Genomic DNA, 21,344 nt, shown 5'->3' with positions numbered 1-21,344 from the left:
TCCAGGCTCTGAGCTGTCAGCACAGAGCCCGACGGGGGGCTCGAACCCATGAAGTGTGAGATCATGACCTGAGCTGAAGTTGGACGCTCAACGGACTGAGCCACCCAGGCGCCCCTCTGTGGATTTTTACAACGTCAAGATCTACGCTGTGTCCCCGTAGAGGACCCGGACCAGCAGCCTCAGCCTCACCTGGAATTTCTACAAATGCAGATCCTTGGGCCCCCACCCCCCACCCCTGCTGTGTCGGAGACTGGGGGCTGGGTGGCACTCCAGGTGATGCTGATGCTCTAAAGTTCGAGAACCACCGAGCTGTAAGGTTTTAGACATTCCAAGCTCTGTTCCACCCCTTTTACCAGCGATAGTGCTAGTGACAGCTGTAACTGATGGGTATCGGGCATTTTCTGGGTCCCACCCTGGGCACCTGCCATGCATTGTCCCAGGACAGCCTGTGAGGCAGTCGTGGCCATGACCCTGTGTTACAGAGAGGCAAACTAGAATGTGGCCAGCTCACACTGCTAGGGGTTATCACCCAGGCACCCGGCTCTAGTCGCACAGCATGATCTGCCAGACCACCCCGAGGCTCAGCAGGTGGTGACGACACGGTCAGAGTCCCACAGCTCGGGAGCTAGCTGGGGCCTGGATGTCCAGCGCTACCAATCATGCATCTAGCATTTCGACCACGGGCAAATAACTTCACTGGCCTCGGTTCTCCCATCTAGAGAAACGGGACGATAGCACCCACCACAGGGGATGATTTTGAGGACTCCACGAGGTAATGAAGGGAACAGCGGGTAATCAGGAGACATGGGACGTGTGCCGGGGGCTCCCCTTTGTCTTGGGGCTTGTAAAGAGATGTAATTGATCTGTGCCTCATTTTACCCATGAACACCAAGGGAAGGAAGTCCTCTGGACCAAGGTCAAGTCGGGTGAAACGAGTGCTCTCAAAGGCCATCTCTAGAAAGGGCACTGGGCTCCCAGGGCCCCTTGGGCAAGCCTCCGGGCTCCTGCTCACCTCCTGCGGCTCCCCAAGGCTGGAGATGCCTGCCAGCGAGTTCATCTGGGACGCCTCAGCTCTGGCCTGAAGATGGCAAGGTGGCCAGCTGAGTCTACCCGCCTCTGGGAGACACAACAGAGGGGCCCAGGAGGGCAGGGCTGAGGTGAAGGGCGAGGAGCCGCACACTGACCTCGTCATGTCTACTGACCGATAAGGCCCGATGAGGGTGAGCGAACTATCTCTTCCCTCCTGCGCTCACTGCTGGGTGCCCGGGGTCTGGACGGAGCCTGGCCTTGGCGTGGGGCTGGCGGGAGGGGCTCTCCTCTGCTAGGAACGTGCTCCACCCCTCTCCCTTGCCCCGAGGCCCTGGGGTGCAGCAGAGGGCCCGGCTGTCCTTCCCCAGTGTGTGACTTCGGATGGACCACATCACCTCCCTGTTTTTTTTTCCACATGCCAGTAGGGTTGGGCATTGAGGACTGTGGCTGTGCAGGATGCCTGGCATGTAGCAGACACCCATCACGGAAGCATTTGGTAAGGCCGAGCCCCTACTGTGGCCGAGCACCTGTTGTGCGGCCACAACAGGGATGGACAGATCGGACGGACAAGGCTCTCACCCACAGAGGCCCCTCCCCCCACGGGGGAATCTGGCCATCCCCACAACCTGCCACACTAGGACACTCGTTTGAGGTGGCCACGCCCGTGTGGGCCTTACAGGCCTCCTTGATGTCCCAGAGGGTGCCACCATGTCCTGATGTCTGTCCATTCTGGGGGCCCCATCTAGGAGGGCCTTGGGCCTGGTTCCCTGGGAGGGGGGTGGAATCTGGATGGGGGAGTCTGGCCAGCCTTGCAGGTCTCTGCACTGGGCCTATGTCTCTCATCAGGCAGTTCTGGGGTGTTCCTCCCTCCCCACCCCCTGCCCCGTGACTATACCCCTTTCCCTCAGTCCCATCCTGGCCACTGAGTCAAAGCCTCATCCTCCCTAGGCCTCAGCCAACTCTTCTGCAGAGGCCTGGGGCCCCCAAGTCCTGGCCACAGAAGGAGGGTGGAGTTTGGGCTCAACCAGACTCACCTTCTCATCGAAGGACAAGCTCTGACAAGGGCTGGGCACGGGGGGAGGTCAGTGAACCTGACTTGAGCACCCTGGGGGGCGGGCCCAAATGGAATGCGTGTGCCTGGCTGCAGGGGGAAGACCAGAAGGACCCCCCCCCCCCAGCATGGCCTTGTTTGAAATGCTGTGTTCATACTCTCCTCCAGCCCCACCTGCCCAACACAGGTTCCAGAAGGAGGCCTGTCGCATGATCCCCAAGGGCAGGCCCCTGAATTGCTCTGACGATGTCCACAGGAGAAGGAACCGCCTTGTGATTCACGAAGCATTTCCAGCTCTGGGATGGGGCTTCCAGACCACTGCTGCTAGAAAAATGTCACTGGGAACGCAGATGCTAGATCTGGGAGGAGCGGCTGGGCTGGGCTGGGGGCGGTGGGGGAGGAGGCTGAAGGCCTGGTGGAGAGAATGCAAATTGGCGTCATGAATTATGCATCAGCCCAAGCTTCTCACACGTTTGGGGCTGAATGAAATCATGTTAGCCTGGAGAAGGGGGAGGGGAAGATGGGACAAAGATGAGCAGGGCCTGGCCCTGGGCAGTCAGAAGGGATGTCTTGCTAGGTTTCTGGGGGGCCCCGGGAAGGTGCCTGGGCAGGAGCTGGAGGCGTCTTCCTGAGGTCAGCCTTTTTGCTGTGTGACCGCAGGCCAGTCTCTTACCCTTTCTGATCACTGCATTTCCTTATGGACATAATCTGAATGAGAACCTCTGCCCTGTCTCACCATGATTATGAGGGCCAATTAATTTGCATAATTTTGAATGATCTACCTGAAGTGAATTGTCATCATTCGAGAAAATAAAAATGACTATCACCATCTTGCCATTTATTAAAGTCTCACTGTCTGGGTGCAGAGCCAAATGCTTTACACTTATTTTTCATGTGAGCCTCCCAACCATCCTTGCACCCATGGGTTAGTATTGTCTCCATTTTACAGATGAGAGGAATGGGGCTCTGAGAGGTTAAGTCACTGGCCTGAGGTCACACAGCTGGTAAGAGGAGAGCCAGCAGTGGAGTCAGTGGCTGCAGGGATGATGTGCCATGGGCCTGGGGGAGGAGGCAGCTTTCCTGGGGCCTGCAGCAAGGCAGTCTGGCTTCAGAGGAGGAGTGACCTGTCTTCTCCTGAGGAGTGAGAATCTGAGGCCTTGCTGGGGGCCTAGGCGAAGCTGATGCTGTCACGGAGGTTCAGCGTTGTTCCCAGAACGCCTGTCAAGATGCTAGTCCTGGGAAAACCACCTGGTCAGGACTCCCTGAAATGGGTGATGAGTTTGACTCAAAAGAAAAATAAGAACCAGCATTTATTGAGCAACTACTGGATGCTGGGCCCTGTCCCAGGTGCTCCTCCGGGGCTAATAGACCATTGGGCCGTGGGGGATAGCTATTGTCACACCTGTCCTACAGATGCAAAGTAATGTCTTTACATTCCGCGGGCTCTAAACCCGACCAACCGGGTGCAGACACTTAGCATAAGAGACAACTTTATTTTGTTATTTCAAGTCAGGAGCCTGCAAGTAATAAAATGAAAATGGTCTCATTCCCAGAGTGCAATTGGAAGCAACGCTCGAGTTTTGTAACCAAAATAGTGATGGTCATATTAGAGGAAAAGGCTGGATGGTTTTAACTGACTTTCTTTATTCATGGGAAAACATACTGTGTCTCTGGTTTGTTTCCAAATGTATCCGCGATCTGGGTGGTCAGTTGCCAATGCACCCAAATCGTATACCCCAATAGTGTTTCATCCATCCAGTTATCCATCCACTCGTCTATCCACCCACCCATCCACTCATCCACTCATCCATCCATCCCTCCACCTTTCTATCCACCCACCCACCCGCCCACCCACTCATCCATCCATCCATCCATCCATCCATCCATCCATCCATCCGAATAATCCAGTGGGAGGGGTGGGGCTGGAGAGGGAGCCATTGTTTTTATGTGTTTCCATCCACTCACCATCAGCAGGGAGTCTGCTTTTCAGTAGTCACTAAATCGCTGCTAGCTAGGTTTAGATTTTGAAATAGTGCAATTTTCATGTATCATTAGGACTCCATCCATCCACCCATGCACGCATCCATATGGGATGTCTGCCCACATCTATCTCCCCAAGTGTCTACAGTAACTTACAACATCAACGTTGGAGCAGGATCTGCCCCACATCCTGGGAGACTGTGCTTCGAGGCGATTCCCTGGTGACTTGAAACGTAAAACCACACCTTCCTGTGTGTCCTTGGAAGTCCCTGTCCCGCCTTTGGGAAGTTTGGGTTGTCCTCACTGGGGTGGGGGTGGGGCTCGGCCACCCCCTCCCAGCCGGTGAGCCTGAGAACTTGGTGGCCCACGCAGCCTGCCGCCTTATCGCTACTGTTTGGTGTTACTACTTATCTTCTCTCGTGGGAGGGCTTTTCCTGCCTTGCCAGCTTCCACTCCCTCCGCGCCTGCCTCCTGTCCTCCCACTGCCCCCACAGCCTCTGCCAACCAAGGTCACTGATGACCTCCTAATTGCCAGATCTGACAGGCACTTGGGGGTTCTTATCACAGTTGTCTTCTCTGTGGCATCGGAGGAGGCTGACCCTGCCCGCCTGCTCTCCCGCTTCCTTGGCTGGTCCGGGCTCCGGACAGCTGCTATTCGGTGACCTCCCGGGTTCCCATTCCCGTGTGCCTCTGTGGGTTGTGCCCCCTCAGCTCCTTGTGGAGTTCCCAGGGCTCTAGCTGTGCGCTCTCCTGGGGTGCAGGCATGCTCCCATGGCTTCCTCTGCCGCCTCTGAAAGCCCCCGGGACAGAGTCTGTGTTCCTAGATGCCTCGCCCTCCCCACCCTGCGGCTGGCCAGGCGCGCGGAACAGACACCTGGTCAGTCACCCAATGACGCAGGTTCCATTTGCTCCGTTGGTCCCATTCTACAGGTGAGTAAACTGAGACTTCTGTGAGGCCAGATATTTGCCCAAAGCTGTTTAGGAAGAAACTGGTCAAAGGGGGATGTAGACTCAGGCCTGTGGCCCTGGGTATCCACCTGTTTCCTGAGACTGCCTCCCTCAAGGAGAAAGGATAGGGGGCCCCAGTGAAACACAAACAAAAGATACAAAACCCTGTTGTTCAGGTCTGTGGTCCGTCATTAGGGCTTCCTCTCTCCAGTTTGCAGTTGAGAAGACAGAGGCTGGGTGAGTTAAATGACTTGCCCGAGGTGACACGACAGTCAGGCTTCAGAGTCTGGACGCCGGAGGCAGGCGCTTGACTGGATATCCCAGCTCTAACATCAGCTGTGTGACCTTGAGTATATCACTTAGCCTCTCTGTGCCTCAGTCTCCTCGTGTGGGTAAAGCTGATTATCATCCTCAAGTGGGGAACAAATTTGTATGTCCTGGTAGGTCACCATGAGGATTGAGTGAGCTTAATTACTTAGAAGAGTCCCAAGTGTCATTCTGTCCCTCCAAAGCCCGTTCCCTTCCCACACCCTGAGGAAGTTATGCTTTTTAAAATTTTCATGTTCTTCCTCATGCCATTCCCTTTGCCTGGAATGTTCTTCCTTCCTTATCCTTCTGGCCAGTTGAAGCTCGCGCTTTTAACACTCTGCCCAAATGTCCCCTCCCCCAGGCAGAAAAGTGTTCCTTCTGTCATAGCCCCTATGGGGCCAGGTCACAGGGATGCCTTCAGCTGCAAGATGCGGAAACCCCAAACGAGCAGGCTTAAGCGGTGGGGTGATCTGGGTCTCTCAGAACTGTAGGCCCAGGGGCGGGGCCTTTGGGGAAGGCTCAGCACCTGTTCTCCACAGCAATCTTGGCTCTGCTTCCTCTGTGGGCAGACAGCCTCTCTGGGCAGGGAACGAGACGGCTCTGGGCTCACGCCCCTCCAGGACGGCGGCCGGAAGAGGAGGCAGAGGGTCGATCCTGGACGCTCTCTGGACGAGAGAGAAACCGTGGTCCCGGAGCCCCCAGAAACCTCTATTCCAGCTTTGGCGACCCACATCCGATCACCAGCCAGGAGCGGGGGCGGCAGTCGGGGCTACCCCTGGGGGAGGAACACCGGGCAGCTGGTGGGGTGGTGGGTCGTGGGTCCTGGATCAGGGCGCTGGTAGGAGGGAGGACCTGACCAGGCTGGGCAGACGGGCGATGAACGGGGGCAGGGTCATTGAACCGTCTTGCGCAGGAACGGTGGGCACGGCCCGTCTTTTCCTCCCTGTACCCCTGGCCCGGCACACCTACTACTCACTTGGTAAGTGCGTGTGGAGTAGACCAACGATGCTCTCGTGGTGCACGGCTGTCAACCATTCACTCACCCACTCGTTCGTGCCTTCATAGCTGGGAGCCCTTTCTTCAGATGGAATACTTGGCAGGAGCCAAAGATGAGGAACACACTTGATGGACCAGCTTTGAGGTCTCCGCACAGCACGCCCTTCCTTCCCCAGGTGCGCCCGGGGGTCCTGAGACAGGGTATTCATTCCACGTGAGCAAGACGATGCCATAGAATTCTTGGTGGCCCTCGCTGGCTCAGATCCCTTCTGCTTGACGTCAGCTGAGAGCACTGAGCCCGGAGGTGGCCACATGACTGTGGCAGAGGACGTGGGTGCCAGCGGGTGTCCGGTCAATACCCCATTGGATGACAAATGGAACGGGCTCTGCTCTTCCTTGGGCTGGGGCAGGAACAGCCTCCAGGGAGCTGCAGCTCGGCCGTGACTCTGCTCTGCTTGCCCAGAGGCTGACACTGAGGCTGTGGCTCCCAGGCCGTTCTGTCCTCTGCCCCGGGCCCAGCCTCTCGCGCGAGGTGTCGCGGCTACGCAGATGTCTGAGGAAATGGCTCTTGGGCGGGAAGTCACGGTCGGGGCCCATGCGTCTGGGCCAGACTTGAGAAGCTCTGTCTGCTTCTTATGTTTTATCACCTCCTTCTGACGTCAGGCTCTCCTGACGTTTATTGTCCCCTTTAGGGCCCTTGGAGGGCTCATCTGGAGTCAGCAAGTCTTGTGAGAGAAGGGGATGCAGTGGAAGCCGGCAGGTCTGGGGGGCCGAGGGTGGAGGGGAGCTGTCCCCCACCCAAAGCATGGCAGTGCCCCCAGGTTTTCCCTGCAGACACGATCTGGATAGGAGTCGGGCCCTGCCTGGGGCCGGGGTCCCTCCCAGGCTTCTCAGCTGGAGGGAAGGGGGTGATGTGGGGAGACTTACTATGTTGGGGTGTCGCCTCTCCAGGACGGATGATTTGAGGACGGGTCCTGGGTCTGTAGGCCCTGTTGATGGGGTAGTGACTGATCATTCTTTCCTACCTGTTAGGCACACGGACGTTTATTTTCTTTATAATCTCACAAATAAGATAATTGGAAAAGAGTTCTTCATTGCTCTCGAGAGAGTTAAAACGCCAAGAGGCTCTAACTCTTCCCCTCTACCTCTCTCCCCTTTGGCAGATGCTGCTAGTTTCATACCTCGTATTTATTCTCCGTATCTTTTTTTTTTTCCTCACGGAAACCTGATTTTACTCAGATGGCAAAGTCCCCAACTCAAGGACCGCGTCCCTTGCCCCCGTCTACAGCCAGTATTGACCAAGGAGACCTGGACAAAAGTTGTTGAGTGGGAAAGGCACGCTCTTTAGTGCTTCGTCTCTCCTTTCCACCGCAATTCTTTCTGCTTCCTGCCCAGAATGAAGACTTGATGGCTGGAGCTCCAGTGGCTATTTTGGAACACGTGGCCCACTTAAGGGTAGACGGTGCACCAAAGTGGCAGAGCAGAAAGATGGAAGTCTGAGTTGCTGAGGACTTTAAGGAGCTTCCCAATCATTGCTGGACTTCTTTATATGAGAGAAAAGTAAAAGTCTATCTTGTTTAAGCCACTTGTGTGTGTTTTCTCTTTGTGGTAGATCAATGACGAAAATATGTAGATCATACATTTCTTCCTATACAGACACTCTTTGCGGAGTGACTTTGTAGTACCCCCATCAGAGACGGAGCTGGTTTCCTCACCATCTGAATCTGGCCTGGCCTTGTGACTTGCTCTGGCCAACAGAACATGGCAGAAGTGACTGTGAAACGGGTCCAGACCTCGGTCCCAGGAAGTTTCGCATGCTCCCACTCACTTTCTTGGAACCCTGCGCAGCTGGTCTGCTGGACGACGAGAGACGCACGGCTCAGTCCCCATCATCGTCCTAGCTGACCACCAGCTGACCTCAGACACGTGAGAGGTGTCATCCTAGACCGGCCAGCCCCCCGCTGACCCACCTCTGATGCATGAACCACCCAGCCAAGATCAGCCTCCAGCCTGCCGAGGCCGGAAGAACCTTCCAGCTAAGCCAGACTTAAATTGCTGACCTGCATGATGTCGAGCTGAGTAAATGGCTGTTGTTTGAAGCCTCCAAGTTTCGGGGTGGTTTGTTACACATCATTAGCTAAACGATGCACTCGTATCCACCCAATGGAGCCATCACAGAGACTTTGAAATATTAAAAAGGCAGCCATATTTGCCACCTTATTCTTACCACCAGGCCTCCAGATTACATTTTCCCTTTACGTCTATTTTCCTCCTTTTCCGCTTCCAGTCTATTCGTTGCATCCCAGAATCTTAGTGTTGGGATGGGCCTTCTCCTTGAGTTCGATTTTCTGCTCACCCACCGGAGGGCAAGTTACTCGCACACACTGTCGTGTCACGTTGTATGTCTCCGACACCTAGGGGCTTCCCTACAGGTCCCGGCACATTGAGGAGGTGTTGGAAATAGGTCCGCTTGCCTGAGAACCTGGCATCTAAGTTCTAGAAGGCCCCCCCATCCAGTCAAGGTCTGGCAAAATCGAAGACCCACAGGGACTGGCAGGATGGACACGGAAGCCTGGGGTGGGCCCTAGGGAGGGGTGGGGACTTCAGGGAGATGTGCAAGCCCCTCTAGGGTGGACAGCTGCTACTCACCTGCAGATTGGTGCCTGGTTGTTAGATTTCCAACAACCTCCTGATTTTTAAATGTTGGCAACTAATTTGATTAAAAAAATTTTTTTTTTATTTTTGAGAGAGTGAGTGAGCATGAGAGAGGGACAGAGGGAGAGAGAGAGAGAGAGAGAGAGAGAGAGAGACTTCCAAGCAGGCTTCACACTCAGAGCTGAGCCCAATGCAGGGCTTGATCCCACAACCCTGGGATCGTGACCTGAGCTGAAATCAAGAGCTGGATGCTCAAAGGACTGAGCCCCCCAGGCGCCCCAAGATTTTTAAAACGTCACTTGTGGACCGGTATTGTAGGGACCAAGCACAACATACCTGAGGGCCAAATTCTGCCTTTAGGTCCCCAGTGGGTGACCTCGGATCTGGTGTCACCCCCACCACCAACACAGGTGTCCCAGCCTTTGTTGCTCGGTGGTCCTGGTTGCTGGCATCCGCCCTCCCCAGATGACGGGTCCTGGGCTGAAAGGACACCCGCCCCTTTCGAGGGCCCACCGTGGGCCTCGAACTTCTCTGAGCCTCCTCTTGGCTAGAAAATTCTTTCTGAGGAGGTGTCCCTGGCAGTCCACGGCCTCCATCTCCTTTGCGACTTCCCTCTTGGAACGAACCTTGGGCTCCAGAGTGCGTCTTACCTCTCCCTTCCATTCCCCAAACCGCCCCACCTCAAGTACCCAAAGCTGTAGAGTCTGACAGACCCAGGTTCAAAGTCCAGCTCTGTGTCCTCTTGGGATGTTGCTTAACCATGTCTGAGACAGTCGGGACAGTGAGCCGACACAGGCCGTGTGCCAGCACAGGGTCCAGCTCGAAGTAGGGGCCCCTTGGGGGTTTGCTAGACAGGCAGCAACTGTCTGGGGAGGCTGAAGAATGGGGTGTAGGGGGCGTTCTCAGGTATCGATCTCTGTCCTCGGGCATCAGGGTACCAGAACCCTCTCCCTGTCCCCAGCCCGCAGACGTTTCCTTCTTCTCAGGGTCATTCTTGCCACGGATGCACGTGTGGATGTGTGTATGCTCGTGCATGTGTGTGTGTGTGTGTGTGTGTGTGTGTGTGTGTGTGCACGCACATCTGGTGACAGCACGGCCCTGGCCACTTTTAGGTCTTATTACTTTAAAGAGCTGTGGACGACTGTGGCTGAATTGCAAATCCAGAAAATTCTTTCAGGGTGGCCTGTGCCGTCCCATCTTGGGCTTCTCTCTCTCCTGAGACTCTTCTATTCTGAGCCAGGCCGGAGTCACCAAAGGACCTGGTCCCTTGGCCTCTTTTCTTAATCTGATGGGGACCCCAGGGCACCTGGGTTTCAGTGCTGGGTCTGCGCCTTTCTGTTTGGGACCTGAACGACTCTGTCCACCTCCCCGAGCCTGCCTTTTCTCAGCTCTACCAAAAGGGTGGTGAACCATGAAATAAATAATGGCCCTCTCGCAGGGTTGTTGTGGGGATACGGAGGAAGGGTGTGCGTAAATCACTTAGCACAGCACCTGGCCTGCCGTGAGACCTCTGCTGGGGTCCCCTCCCATCCTGCATCTCAGCCGGGCCTTGGGAAGGCCCGTGGCAGGCTTGGGGGAGGGGAAGGATGTTTCTGGGAGCCTTCAAATCGTTCTCCAGAGGCGGCTGCCCGTGCATAAGGTTGCAGCTGACGCAGAGCCACGAGCAGGGGGGGCTCTGAGCGAGCTCTGGAGATGCCGGCACCCACCCACTCTCTCACGCGGGGCACTTGGGGAGTGCTGGTGGAGGGCGGGGCTGTGTGCGCACGCTCGGATGCGTGCACGTGTGTGCTCAAGAGTGTAGACTAAACTCGCAGAAGTTTGCTGTGCCGGTCGGTGCCCACGCCAACACCCAAACCAGTCTCATCGGAGGCAGGGCAGACCACACCTTCCCTGGTCTTCCTTGTAGCCATCTCTGAGAAGCCTTGCCACCCATGGGGGCACCGAGGAGGACAGGGGCTCACCACCCAGCTATGGATCGTCCCATCCAGCTGCCACTTTTTCTTTCTCAGGGAGTCAGTGACGGATGGGGGACAGTTGCCATGGCGGGGGTGGGGGGGCAGAAAGGGCAGGGGAGTGTTCTGGAGCTCTGAAGGCTGCTTTCAGCTCTGACACCGGCCTTGTGGTGGCCTTAGCCTCAGTTTTCCCAATTGTCAAGTGGGGTTGATGGCCCAGGCTGCTGACCTCTCAGGGGTGTTGTCGGGAGTGAGTCGTGCACAGGGAGCCCTCTGTAAAGGATACTTCTTAGGATATGGAGATGGAAAGAATTCTCCTCTGCCTTCCCCTGCCCTGGCTGGGCCAGGGGTGATGTAGGGAAGCCGGGGAGGAAGGACCTCCTCCTCTCCTGGTCCCGAGGCTGGCAGGGTGCAGCTGTTGGTGAAGGCCCTGGTCGCACAGAGGGTTGGGGCTGACCCCTTGCTGGCTGGGAGCGATCCCAGTGCTCTCGGGAACCATTCACAGAAGCTTAGGTGACCCTAAGGGAGGGCCAAGGGGCTATGGGAGGGCCACAGCCAGCCTCTGCTGCCCCATGTCAAGAGGGGCATTGGAGTCTTGGAGCCGTTAGGAGGATCCCATAGCCTCGTGAGGATTAGGGTGCAGGGGGTGGCAGCGTGTGGGATGACAGTGCTTGCTCTAAACCCTGCTGACCCCGGGGGTGCCATTTTCAGGCACAGAGCCTGGGCAGCCCTTGAATTGATTTATTCCGTATACTTGCCTTGGCCCACAGAGGGATCTGAGGAAGGTCACCTGGGCAAAGACTCACAAATGCTAGGCAATTCAATATGTCCTCCCGGCAGGCTCTCTCCGTGGTTCCCAGCCTGTGAGGGACACAATAGTTACTAACCCGCACGGCAGCTGAGTCATCATCCACAAGTTCATTTATGCCACCAAGGTGGTTCTGATCACGGCCTGGCGAGGTGGTCTTACTCTCCGGAGCCCCCGGGGGGCTCTCTGGGGCAGTGGCCCCCAGGACACTCCTGTGGGTTGCTCTAGGGCCCCTCCTCTCCTCAGTCCCAGTGCCCTGCTCAGAGCCTGGCGTAGGCTGGAATTTGGTGAGGGGCAGGGACGTCATGTTAAATGGATGGCGGACATGAGGGGAGACAAGTGGCTGCAGAGAGGCCCCACCTGCCTCCCCGACGCTGGCCGCCTGTCTTGAGAGCTGCTCGCAACTGACTCAAGCTCAAATGTGCAGGACTTACTCTTTCCTTCGGTCCAGTGGGATTGGATGGAGCATGCAGGGCAAAACTTCACTGGACAGGAGGAGCCTGGGACGGGGGAGCAGCAGACACCCTGAGTGCTGGTTATAAAACGTTGAGGGTGGTGAGACATCCCTCAAAACAGCAGGTGAGGTTTCCTGCGCAGGAGAACTCCAGAGGTGAGATCAAGGCCTAGGCTGAGTGACCTTGGGCAAACCATGCAACCTGTTGGAGCCTCAGTTTCCCATCTGTAAAATGGGCACTATAGCAGTGCCTCACCCTTAGCTGGCTGTGAAGATTAACTGAAATAACATAGAAAAGCAGCCCGAACAGGGCCCAGTGTATAGCAAGTGAGTATTAGCTATTTCTATCATTCATTCATTCATTCATTCATTCATTCACTGCCACAAGTATTTGTCAAGTACAGATTCCGTGGTGGACTCTGGGATGTAGCTCGAAACAGGGTCTTCAGTGCCATGGGGCTAAAAGACCCTACTAGCACAAAGTACCTATGGCATTAGCTGCTCTGCGGGTGATGGAAGTCCGGGGCATAAATCTAATTTTTAAAGTGCCATGTGATAATGATGAAAATCACAAAACCCGGGGTCCCACAGGGAAGCGGGCTTCCTTCCCCCGCCAGTGCCTCCCAGCAGCTGGCTGAGAGACAGATTCCGCGTGGGAAGCAGGAGTCAGGAGCCCCATCTGTGGGGGCCACAGGTCCCCTGAACCCAGAGTAAACCAATACGATGAGGGATGGGGGGGGGGATGCATGCTGGCAGGGCCACTTTGGTTTTGAGGATAGAGATGCTGCCATTTGCCGGAAGAAAAGGGGGGAATTGTACACATGGACGGACGGCCTGGACCAGAAGCCTCTAGAATCAAGACTGCTGAGGGTGTTGTGTTCACTTCCACTCCTCTCCCCTGTACTCTCCCTCCTGGGTCAGGGACACTCCCCATCTCTGTTTCTTTTTTTTCTCTGTGGATCCTGTCCCCTCCCTCTGCCTACAGGAGTCTTAGTAGCACCTTGCGACTTTCTCTACTGTCTCTGGCTTTCCCCGTGAACCGGCCCAGCCCTCGGTTCAGATTGGCCTAGCCTTTGTTCTACAGGTTCTAGACGCTGAACCTGAGAGCTACCTGTCTTCGACTGCCATTAAGGCCATTGCCAGCCAAGCAGACCCCCAATAGCTCAGCCTTCAGGGAGGTTAGGGGTCAAACCCAGGAGGGCCAGCCATTGTTTAAGCCTGGCACTCACCAAGTTCTTCCCCCAGGAGCAGGAGACTGTGAGGTCTCTCCCTCTCCCTCTCTCAGCTAGGGCGGGACACTGAGGGCACACAGTGACACCCACCCTGCCTTAGGGAGCTTGGAGTCTCCCAGGAGAGGCCCAGATTTCCCTGAATGATGTCAGGCTGGGCACTAAGAAGCCAGCAGGTCTAGGCAGGGCTGGACTGTGTGACCTGGGAGGCCAGGGCGGTCCAGGGTCCCAGATTGCACGGAGTCCCTGCTCTCTACTGCTTCTGGTCAGCCGGCCCAGGAACAAGGATCTGGGAAGCACGGTTCGGTCTGATGTTTTTAAAGAAGAAACAATGGGATGCCTTAGCGAGTGCTTATACTCTGCCACCCGCCCGCCCACCAGGGGAATGCCAGGAGCTCTTGGCTTTCAAACTTAGCTTTTGTGTCCCGTCGCCGGAGCAGCCTTTCACTGCCGCCCTTAGGTGAGGTCAGATCTCCCCACAACCTGTCCCCAATGACACACCCTGAGGATCAGAGGTTCCTCGAGGCAGCGCAAAGCAAGATGGGGCCTCAGAATGTCCCGCTTCCCCTCCCGGGCTGGCAGTGACCTTCGAAGTTGTCCCCACTTGTAAGACGGGCATGTGATTTACATCCTAACTAAAAGAGTTGCTGTCAGCTCAGGGAAGCCCACAGGAAGGCATTGCACCAATGCGTGGTGACATTCTTGTGGGTGACCATTTTGGGGGTCACTATGATCGTGGAGAGTATGAAAGCAATTGTTACTACCTGGCAGCCAAGGCGTCTACACACCAGGAAAAACGAACCACTCAGAGTGACAGTCCTTTGTTCATTCAAGAATATTGGTTGACCACCTACCATGCGTTGGGCACTGTGCCGTGTTCCAGAGACCGCAGCCCCAAGGCTAGGGACAGGCCCTCCTTCTCCGGCCTTGCTGCAAGGTCAGACAGTGTCCAGAGGCAGGAGGGTAGGTCGGTGGGTCTGTGGGGGGGTCTCCTTTAAAGTCTGACCATCCCAGAAGAAGACAGGACCACCAGAGGACAGACGTCCCCACCCTCCCTGGTCTATCCAGGGGGAGGTAAAAAGGTATCACCCCTTTCTCAGCCCGCAGGCTTATCAGGCAGTTGCCAAGACAGAGGAAATTCAGCCAGGGGTCAGCAGTGTGTGGGGGGCGGGGGAGCGGGGGGCAACTCCTGTGTCTCTTGTCTTCTCACCCACCATCCCCGCTGCCTCTTGGGTAGTCAAAAGTGTGTGAGCGCCACACCCGCCCTTCCGGCTCTTGCTAGAGAACAGGGACTCAGAGGAGGAAAAAGAAAGTCCAACCGATTTGCTAACAAACACCCCCCAGGTCAGCATCGATTACCTGCGGAGTGTCGGGGAAAGGGTAGCGGGGGAGGGAGGGGAGCTGTTTTTCTTTTTCCACGGACAGATTTCCTTTTCTACCTTCCCAAATACAAATTCGGCGAATACATTGAATCATTCACTCGTTGGTCATATTTTCGTTGGAACGCGGCGTGGGGCCAGGCACTAGGGCTTCGGCAGGGGACAGAACAGACAGAGTCCCCGCCTTCGTGGAATTCACATTGTGGATTGTGGGTGGTGGCGGGGTGAGGAGAGATGACAGCCAGACAAATCCACGCACGGTGAGTCGCGTGGCATGGAGGGGTAAGAAGAGGAGAGCGAGGGTGCCGAGTCCCCCTGTTCCAGACACCTCGGAGCGCCTCTGACCTCCTCCGCGGTTAAGCGTCCGACTTCAGCCAGGTCACCATCTCGCGGTCCGTGAGTTCGAGCCCCGCGTCGGGCTCTGGGCTGATGGCTCGGAGCCTGGAGCCTTGTTTCCGATTCTGTGTCTCCCTCTCTCTCTGCCCCTCCCCCGTTCATGCTCTGTCTCTCTCTGTCCCAAAAATAAATAAAAAAGTTGAAATAAATAAATAAATTAATTAATTAACTTAAAAAGAAAAAAGTTCCTGCAGCCTGCTTCCCTGGAAGTCAGAGGCCAGCTCCCCGGGCCTCCTCGCTTGCTTCTAGTCACACCCAACCTTTCCCCGACTCACAAAACACCCTCATGCCCTTGTGCCATTTTGCACATGATTCTCTCCACATGGACTGTCTTTCTTCCGCTCTGTCCTTCAAGAACTGACTTCACCTCTCTGAGCCTCAGTTTCCTCATCTGGCAGGTTATCATGAAGATTAAGTGAGGTGCTGTGTGTAAACCCCCACCCAGTTTACAGCTCATGGAAGGAGCTCCATAAATGCCAGTCTCCTCACACTTTGCTCTGTGAGCGATAGGGAGCCATGGCGGGCTGAAGAGGGAGTAGCATCCTCTGAACTGTGCCAGGAGGGTCTTGAAGGCAGAGGTGCTCAAAGGCCAGAGTGCCGGTTCAGGGAGGCAGTGAGTAGAATCTGATTCAAGGAGCAATGGCAGGGGGGAGGTGACCCCTCCGGCCTCGTGACCCTGGCTGCGGGAGGACCCTAAGGGAGGACAGACAGATGACACCACAGCTTTCCATTGGGGACACTGAGGCAGGGCTGGAGCTGAGTACTGGTGCTGGTGTAGTCTGGGGAAGAGGGAGGTAGGTGGTGGGTTTGGAGGAATGGAGGTGGGGGCACATCCCAGTGGAGGGTCTGGCAGGCAGGGGGGACACTGAATCCTGCCTCAGGAGAGAGGTCAGCGCTTCTCAGAAAGAGATAAGGTTAGATTTGGGCAACACTGCGCCTCTGGACTGGAGGCTGATCCATCAGACGGGGCTGGACCCAAAGACGACGTAAATGTGCAAGGGCATGAACAGGATGGCCAGACTGGGCAGAGCCCGGGACCTGGGTGCTAATGCATTCACCCCACAAAACCCAGCACCGACCTGGCTGAGCCGCGGCCCTGGGCCCAGGGTGGCTCATCGGGGATATAGGTCGCTTAGGGTCTGCCGGGGCGGCAGACGTAAAAGCACATGGTTACCATAGCAACTGTGGGGCACCCCAAACAGGGGAGGGTCAGAAAGGACCTTTTGTTGGAGGTGATCCTTGAGTCAGTCAGATCTTGCCCACCTGTGCCGTTTTCTGGAACTTCCTACACCATTACCTAGGTAATATTTTTCTTTAGATTAATGCACTAAACACACACACACACACACACACACACCCCAGAAAAAACAACCCTTCAGTATGAAAGGAAACCATGCCACTACCGTAAACAGAAAACCTTACATCTGCCATTTACAGGAAGCAACAGAAACAAAAATGGTTATTTAATTCCAGCGAGGTGTGGTTGTCCGTGGGATGGTTCTGAGCTTGGGGTCTGCTCCCTGTTAAAAAGAGAGACTAATGAATGTTAGAAGGACGTTCAGGCTTGCAAGCCCCAAACCCCTGAATATAATTAGCAGCTGTTGAAAAAGAATCGATTTAAAAGAGAATACCTTTCTTCTGGTGGAGTTGGCATAATTTAACAGGTACCGGCCCCATGCTGTGGGCAAGAGCGTCTGACGGGGTGTGCTGAGATTTGCTGGGCTTTGTGTGAGCGTCTGAGTGAGTGTGCATACATGCGTCCTGGTGTGTAAATGTGCGTGCACGCGACAGCGTGTGCCTGTGGGAGTATGTTAATGAGTGTGTGTGCGGAGGGTGTAGGGGTGCGGGGCCCCGGGAGGACATTTCTGGCAGGGACCGAGAGTTGAGAAGTCACTTGTTGAAGGCATGTGGTGATAGGTGCTGTGGGTTGTGGCTGAGGGGGAGGTGGGGTGCAGGCCTAGCACTGAAACCCACCGTCCCAGGGACACTTTGCATTTTGCTGGTGGCCAGAGGAGCTAAGCGTCTTTGGCCAATGTGTTGACCCAAGATGGCTTCAGGGGCTGGAGGCTTAGGCGGCCTTGGAAGGAAGGGGACATGTGGGAAGGACACCCTCCTGCCTCCTTTTGCTCCAGAGGCTTTGCTCGGCTCTGTGACCGGGCACACAAGTGTGCATGAGTCCAAGTGTGTGTGCCAGCCCGCATGCTGTACAACTTGCACCAGCTTCGACAGCCGCCCCCCAGGCACAGGGCGACTTCCCTGCTGGGAAGTTTTCCCACCCCACCTGCCTCTCGTGGTCCATACTCACAGAGGCTGTGTGACCTGCCCAAGGTCACATGGTACAGACGCGAGAGGTTTATTTGACAGTTTCTGGAATTTTAGGAATTTGGGGGGTTGCCTTCTGCTTTGAGGCAGAAAAAAAAAAAGGAAAACTAACTTGGGACAGGGCCACTCTATCTGACCGACAGCTTCCCAGGGCACAGGAGGGTAAGGATGGGAGATGATGGGGAGGGCAAAGTGTCTCCCAGGGACTGGCTCCTTCTCTCGCCAGGCCTAGAAGCACAAAGTCAGGGTTGGGAGACCTACGGATACTGAGCAACTCGGGCCCTGGATGTGGGTGGTTTCGGGCAATTACAACTTTTTTAAAAAATTTTTAAAATATTTATTTATTTTTGAGAGAGAGAAAGAGGAAACAGAGCATGTTTATTAATTTATTAATGTTTAATTAATTTATTAATACATTTAGAAATTTATTCTTTTATTAATTAATTAATTTATTTTTATTAATTTTTATTTAATAATTTATTAATTTTTAACGTTTATTTATTTTTGAGACAGAGAGAGACAGAGCATGAACGGGGGACGGACAGAAAGAGAGGGAGACACAGAATCGGAAACAGGCTCCAGGCTCTGAGCTGTCAGCACAGAGCCCGACGCGGGGCTCGAACTCACATACCGCGAGATCGTGACCTGAGCTGAAGTCGGACACTTAACCGACCGAGCCACCCAGGCGCCCCAGTCTCTCCATTTATTAAACGAGGCCAAGTGAAAGTGCCTGCCCTGGAAATTTGTGCCGATTGGATGAAATTAAGCACAAGGTCACTTAGCACAGTATGCGGCTTGAAGAAACAGGTGAGAGACCAGGCCAGGGTCTCATTTGTCTCCAGGTGAGAGCTAGCTTTCAATGGCAGCTTAGCTCGACTCCAAGCCCCCCACCCCCTCCCCTGGCCTTGCTGCTGGGGACAGGGATTCACTTCCAAAAGCACCCTGCAGAGTGCATCCCATGGGTCCCTTGGCTCTAGAGCCCTGAGACTCCAAAAGAGGACTCACGGCTTCAGAGTCCCAGGAACAGAACCCCCGGGGCTCTGACAGAGGCCATGTGCCACTCTGGGCCTTAGGAGAGTGTGACCCCACAAAGGTCAGTGCGCAGAGAGCTTCTGTGGCGAAACCTTGCACTCAACCAAGCTTTCTCTGGTGTCAGGGTCTGCCTTCTGGGGAAAAAGGGCTCTTGGCAGAGTTCAGACACCCTGAGCATCGGGGGTGACTGCTCAGCCCGCCCCCGTGCCTGGCACCTGTTCACCGAGTCCCGCCGGCTCTGTCTCCAGCAGACTTCACAGCTTCCAGTCTGCATCACGGGGCTTGCCCCTCGCCTCCCTTGCCCAGGTGGCTTCTCTAAGTGGTCCCCACGGTCTGCAGGATGAAGTTCAGGCTCCACAGCATTCCCCAGAGTCCCCATTCCCTTGAACTATAAGCCCCCATCCAAGAGCCAGCGGGCATTTGCTAATACTGTGGGATGTTCTCACTCTGTTGCCAAGCTCTTCCCACTGCCCGGAGTGCCCTTCTCCCTATCACTTTGGCAAACACTTCCTTACCTCTCAAGACACAGCCTGCCTGCTGTCCCTGCTCTGTGTTCTGTCCTGAAGCCCCTCCCGGCCCCCAGACCCCCTCCACCCTCAGACACTTCAGTGGGTGCCCAGCGAACGTGCGCCGCTCACAGACTGGCACAGGGGTGGGGGGCAGGGTGCGGCATGCCGGCCTGGCGGGGCCCCTGGCACAGGGAGCCTCGTCATACCTGTTCTCACCTCTGCGGCCCTGGGCCAGAACAACCCGGGAGCCCCTCTCCTGTCGGCTCTGGCACAAAGTCTTCCAATAGTTCCCCACCCCCTCAGAAAACAGAAAATTCTACTGAACACAAAAGACAAAACAACCCAGTGGGGTACACGCCCGCCGGAGCCGGGCCATCCGAAGGAGAGGGCACGCCCCTCTTTGAACCTCCCGTCCACCTGTCTCCCGGGCTGGCCTGGCTCACAGCGAAAGAGGAGGCTGTCCTCCAGCAGCGATGTGCCGGGTCTGTGGAGGGGGCACCTGGAAGCTGCGGGCCTGCCCCGCCCATCACCACCCCCAAAGCCAGGGCTCCGTCTCCACCAAACGGGCCTCAGTCTTGTCCTGGCCTTGTGTACCTAAATCCGGCTTCCCCTGGTGCCAGCCCAGGCGTGGCAAAGGGGCCCTGGTTTCTCCTCCCCCTTTACCATTCCTGTGGAGGGGGCCAGGTCTGGGGTGGAGGCAGACGCAGGCGCCCAGGGAGGCTTGTCAGGCCTTCCCTGCTCCTGGCTGGCAAGGTGGGTGCCGCCCAGAACCACCGAGGTGAGGTTATTATTTGATCTCTTGTCCCTCTTCCGGGAACAGTCTCCCCAGATCCTCTCTACTCTTTTGCTCATCACCCAGCACCCGCTCAAGTGGCCTCTCCCCTGGGAACCTCCCTTCTGGCTGGATTAGATGCCCTCTCACCGTGCCTCCAGACCAGAGGCTGAAGCCTGGGCAGCCACAGGCCACAGGCTTCTTCCGTTTGCTCAGTACTGTTTCCAGAAACAGTTGAGTTGGTTAGCAACATCTTCAAGTTTATGGCTTTTCTCGAAACGTTGGGCAACGGGGTCACGTGGGGCCCACAGTTTCAAACACTGGCAGTGGTGGTGACCGAGGCATAGCTGTGCCCTTTACACGGGACGGGGTCTCGCCATAGCCATCCGGCTGCGGATGGGTTTATGGTACCTCCCTGGAGCCCGTTGGCGTTTGAGTTGGGCCACTCCAGTCTCCAGAGTAGAAATTCCTCCAGGGAGGCGCCTGGAGTCTCTTTTATCCCTTTACTCAGTGTCAACCACAAGCATAGCACATGGGGGTAGGGAGGTGGGAGAATGGGGGGGGGTGCGAGGGGAGGGACACCCAATAAATGTTTGCAAGATGTCGCTGAAGGAAACACGTGCAACAGGGGGAGGAATTTTTTTTAAGAGAAAGGGAGGCCAGGCTAAGGTCACGAAGACGTGGCAGACATAGAAGCATCTGGAGAAGTGCCTCCCCAGGAGGAGCGGCCACCTGGGCAGAGGCTCAGAGGTAGAAGAGGGTATGGCACCCGAGGGGAGTTGGAGGTGGCAAGGCCTGGCTGCAGTCCAGGTGTCTGCGGGGCCACGGTGGTGGGAAACCTGAGCTCAATCTTGAAGGGCAAGTGAGTATTTACAAGGAGCCAGATAGGCCTCAGGAGAAAGTTCCAGGGGGAAGAGTCACAGTGCGCAGGCACAGGGTGTGAAAGGAGGGCGTCCCTCTTGTTTGTGCACAGCAAGGGGTTCCCTGGGGTGGGAACGTGAGGCGTGTGTCGGGAGGGGGCTGTTGATGGAGCAGCGGTGAACTGATGAAGGAGGTGAGCCGGGTCTGGGTAAGAGGGGCATGAGTGTGGCATGAACCCAAGCCCCGCCAAGAATTTCTTCCTTTTTCTTTCTTTTTTCTTCGAAAGCAATGGGACTGATGTAGTCGGATTTTGGCGTTAGAAAGACAGTTTTGGTAAACCAACGATGGCCATCATCAGTTTCACTACATCTTAGCGAGTCATAGAGCAGGCAGACCAAAAATGATGTTAAAAAACCTGATAGACACGATGAATAAACTGAAGTTGACATAGGCACATAACATGTTGCACAAACAGAGACTGCAAGTTTTATCGAAGCCTGAACAGAGGATTTCCAAAAGTCATCCTTGTTCTGGGCCTCAGAGGAAGTCTCCGTGCAGGCTTTAGAATCAACTCCATACAAACTATGTTCTCTGATGACCACGCAATAAAATAATAAATCAGGGGCTGAAGAATGGCCGCAAACATTCTGTATGTCTGGAAG

At 55.6% G+C, this 21,344-nt stretch overlaps 1 protein-coding gene and 1 long non-coding RNA gene across 6 annotated transcripts; both read left to right on the top strand.

Annotated features, from left to right (window-relative positions):
* Positions 1-11: 11 nt before the first annotated feature.
* On the top strand, positions 12-2,909 carry LOC123379095. Of its 2 annotated transcripts, none has more exons than XR_006583080.1 (4): positions 12-1,220; positions 1,455-1,525; positions 1,978-2,110; positions 2,249-2,909. It is a non-coding gene; the product is annotated as an uncharacterized LOC123379095 (long non-coding RNA). The 2 variants fall into 2 exon arrangements; XR_006583081.1 differs by having other exon boundaries at positions 1,452-1,525.
* Positions 2,910-3,954: 1,045 nt separating this feature from the next.
* Positions 3,955-7,898, top strand: LOC109503137. 4 transcript variants are annotated; one of them, XM_045033639.1, is made up of 4 exons: positions 3,955-4,990; positions 5,887-6,296; positions 6,383-6,489; positions 7,709-7,898. In XM_045033639.1, exons 1-4 carry the CDS (start codon positions 4,824-4,826, stop codon positions 7,811-7,813), a joined length of 789 nt encoding a protein of 262 aa, XP_044889574.1. In that variant the 5' UTR covers positions 3,955-4,823; the 3' UTR covers positions 7,814-7,898. The 4 variants fall into 4 exon arrangements, 2 of the variants coding, with proteins under 2 accessions (XP_044889574.1, XP_044889575.1); XR_002744750.2 differs by having other exon boundaries at positions 5,220-6,296; positions 7,553-7,898; XM_045033640.1 differs by having other exon boundaries at positions 3,957-4,990; positions 7,553-7,898.
* Positions 7,899-21,344: the final 13,446 nt, after the last annotated feature.

The sequence above is a fragment of the Felis catus genome, chromosome C1, assembly GCF_018350175.1.
Source record: "Felis catus isolate Fca126 chromosome C1, F.catus_Fca126_mat1.0, whole genome shotgun sequence".
Classification (NCBI taxonomy): Eukaryota; Metazoa; Chordata; class Mammalia; order Carnivora; family Felidae; genus Felis; species Felis catus.
The sequence above is the reverse complement of the archived record's forward strand: the minus strand, read 5'-3'. Positions and strand labels throughout refer to the sequence as shown.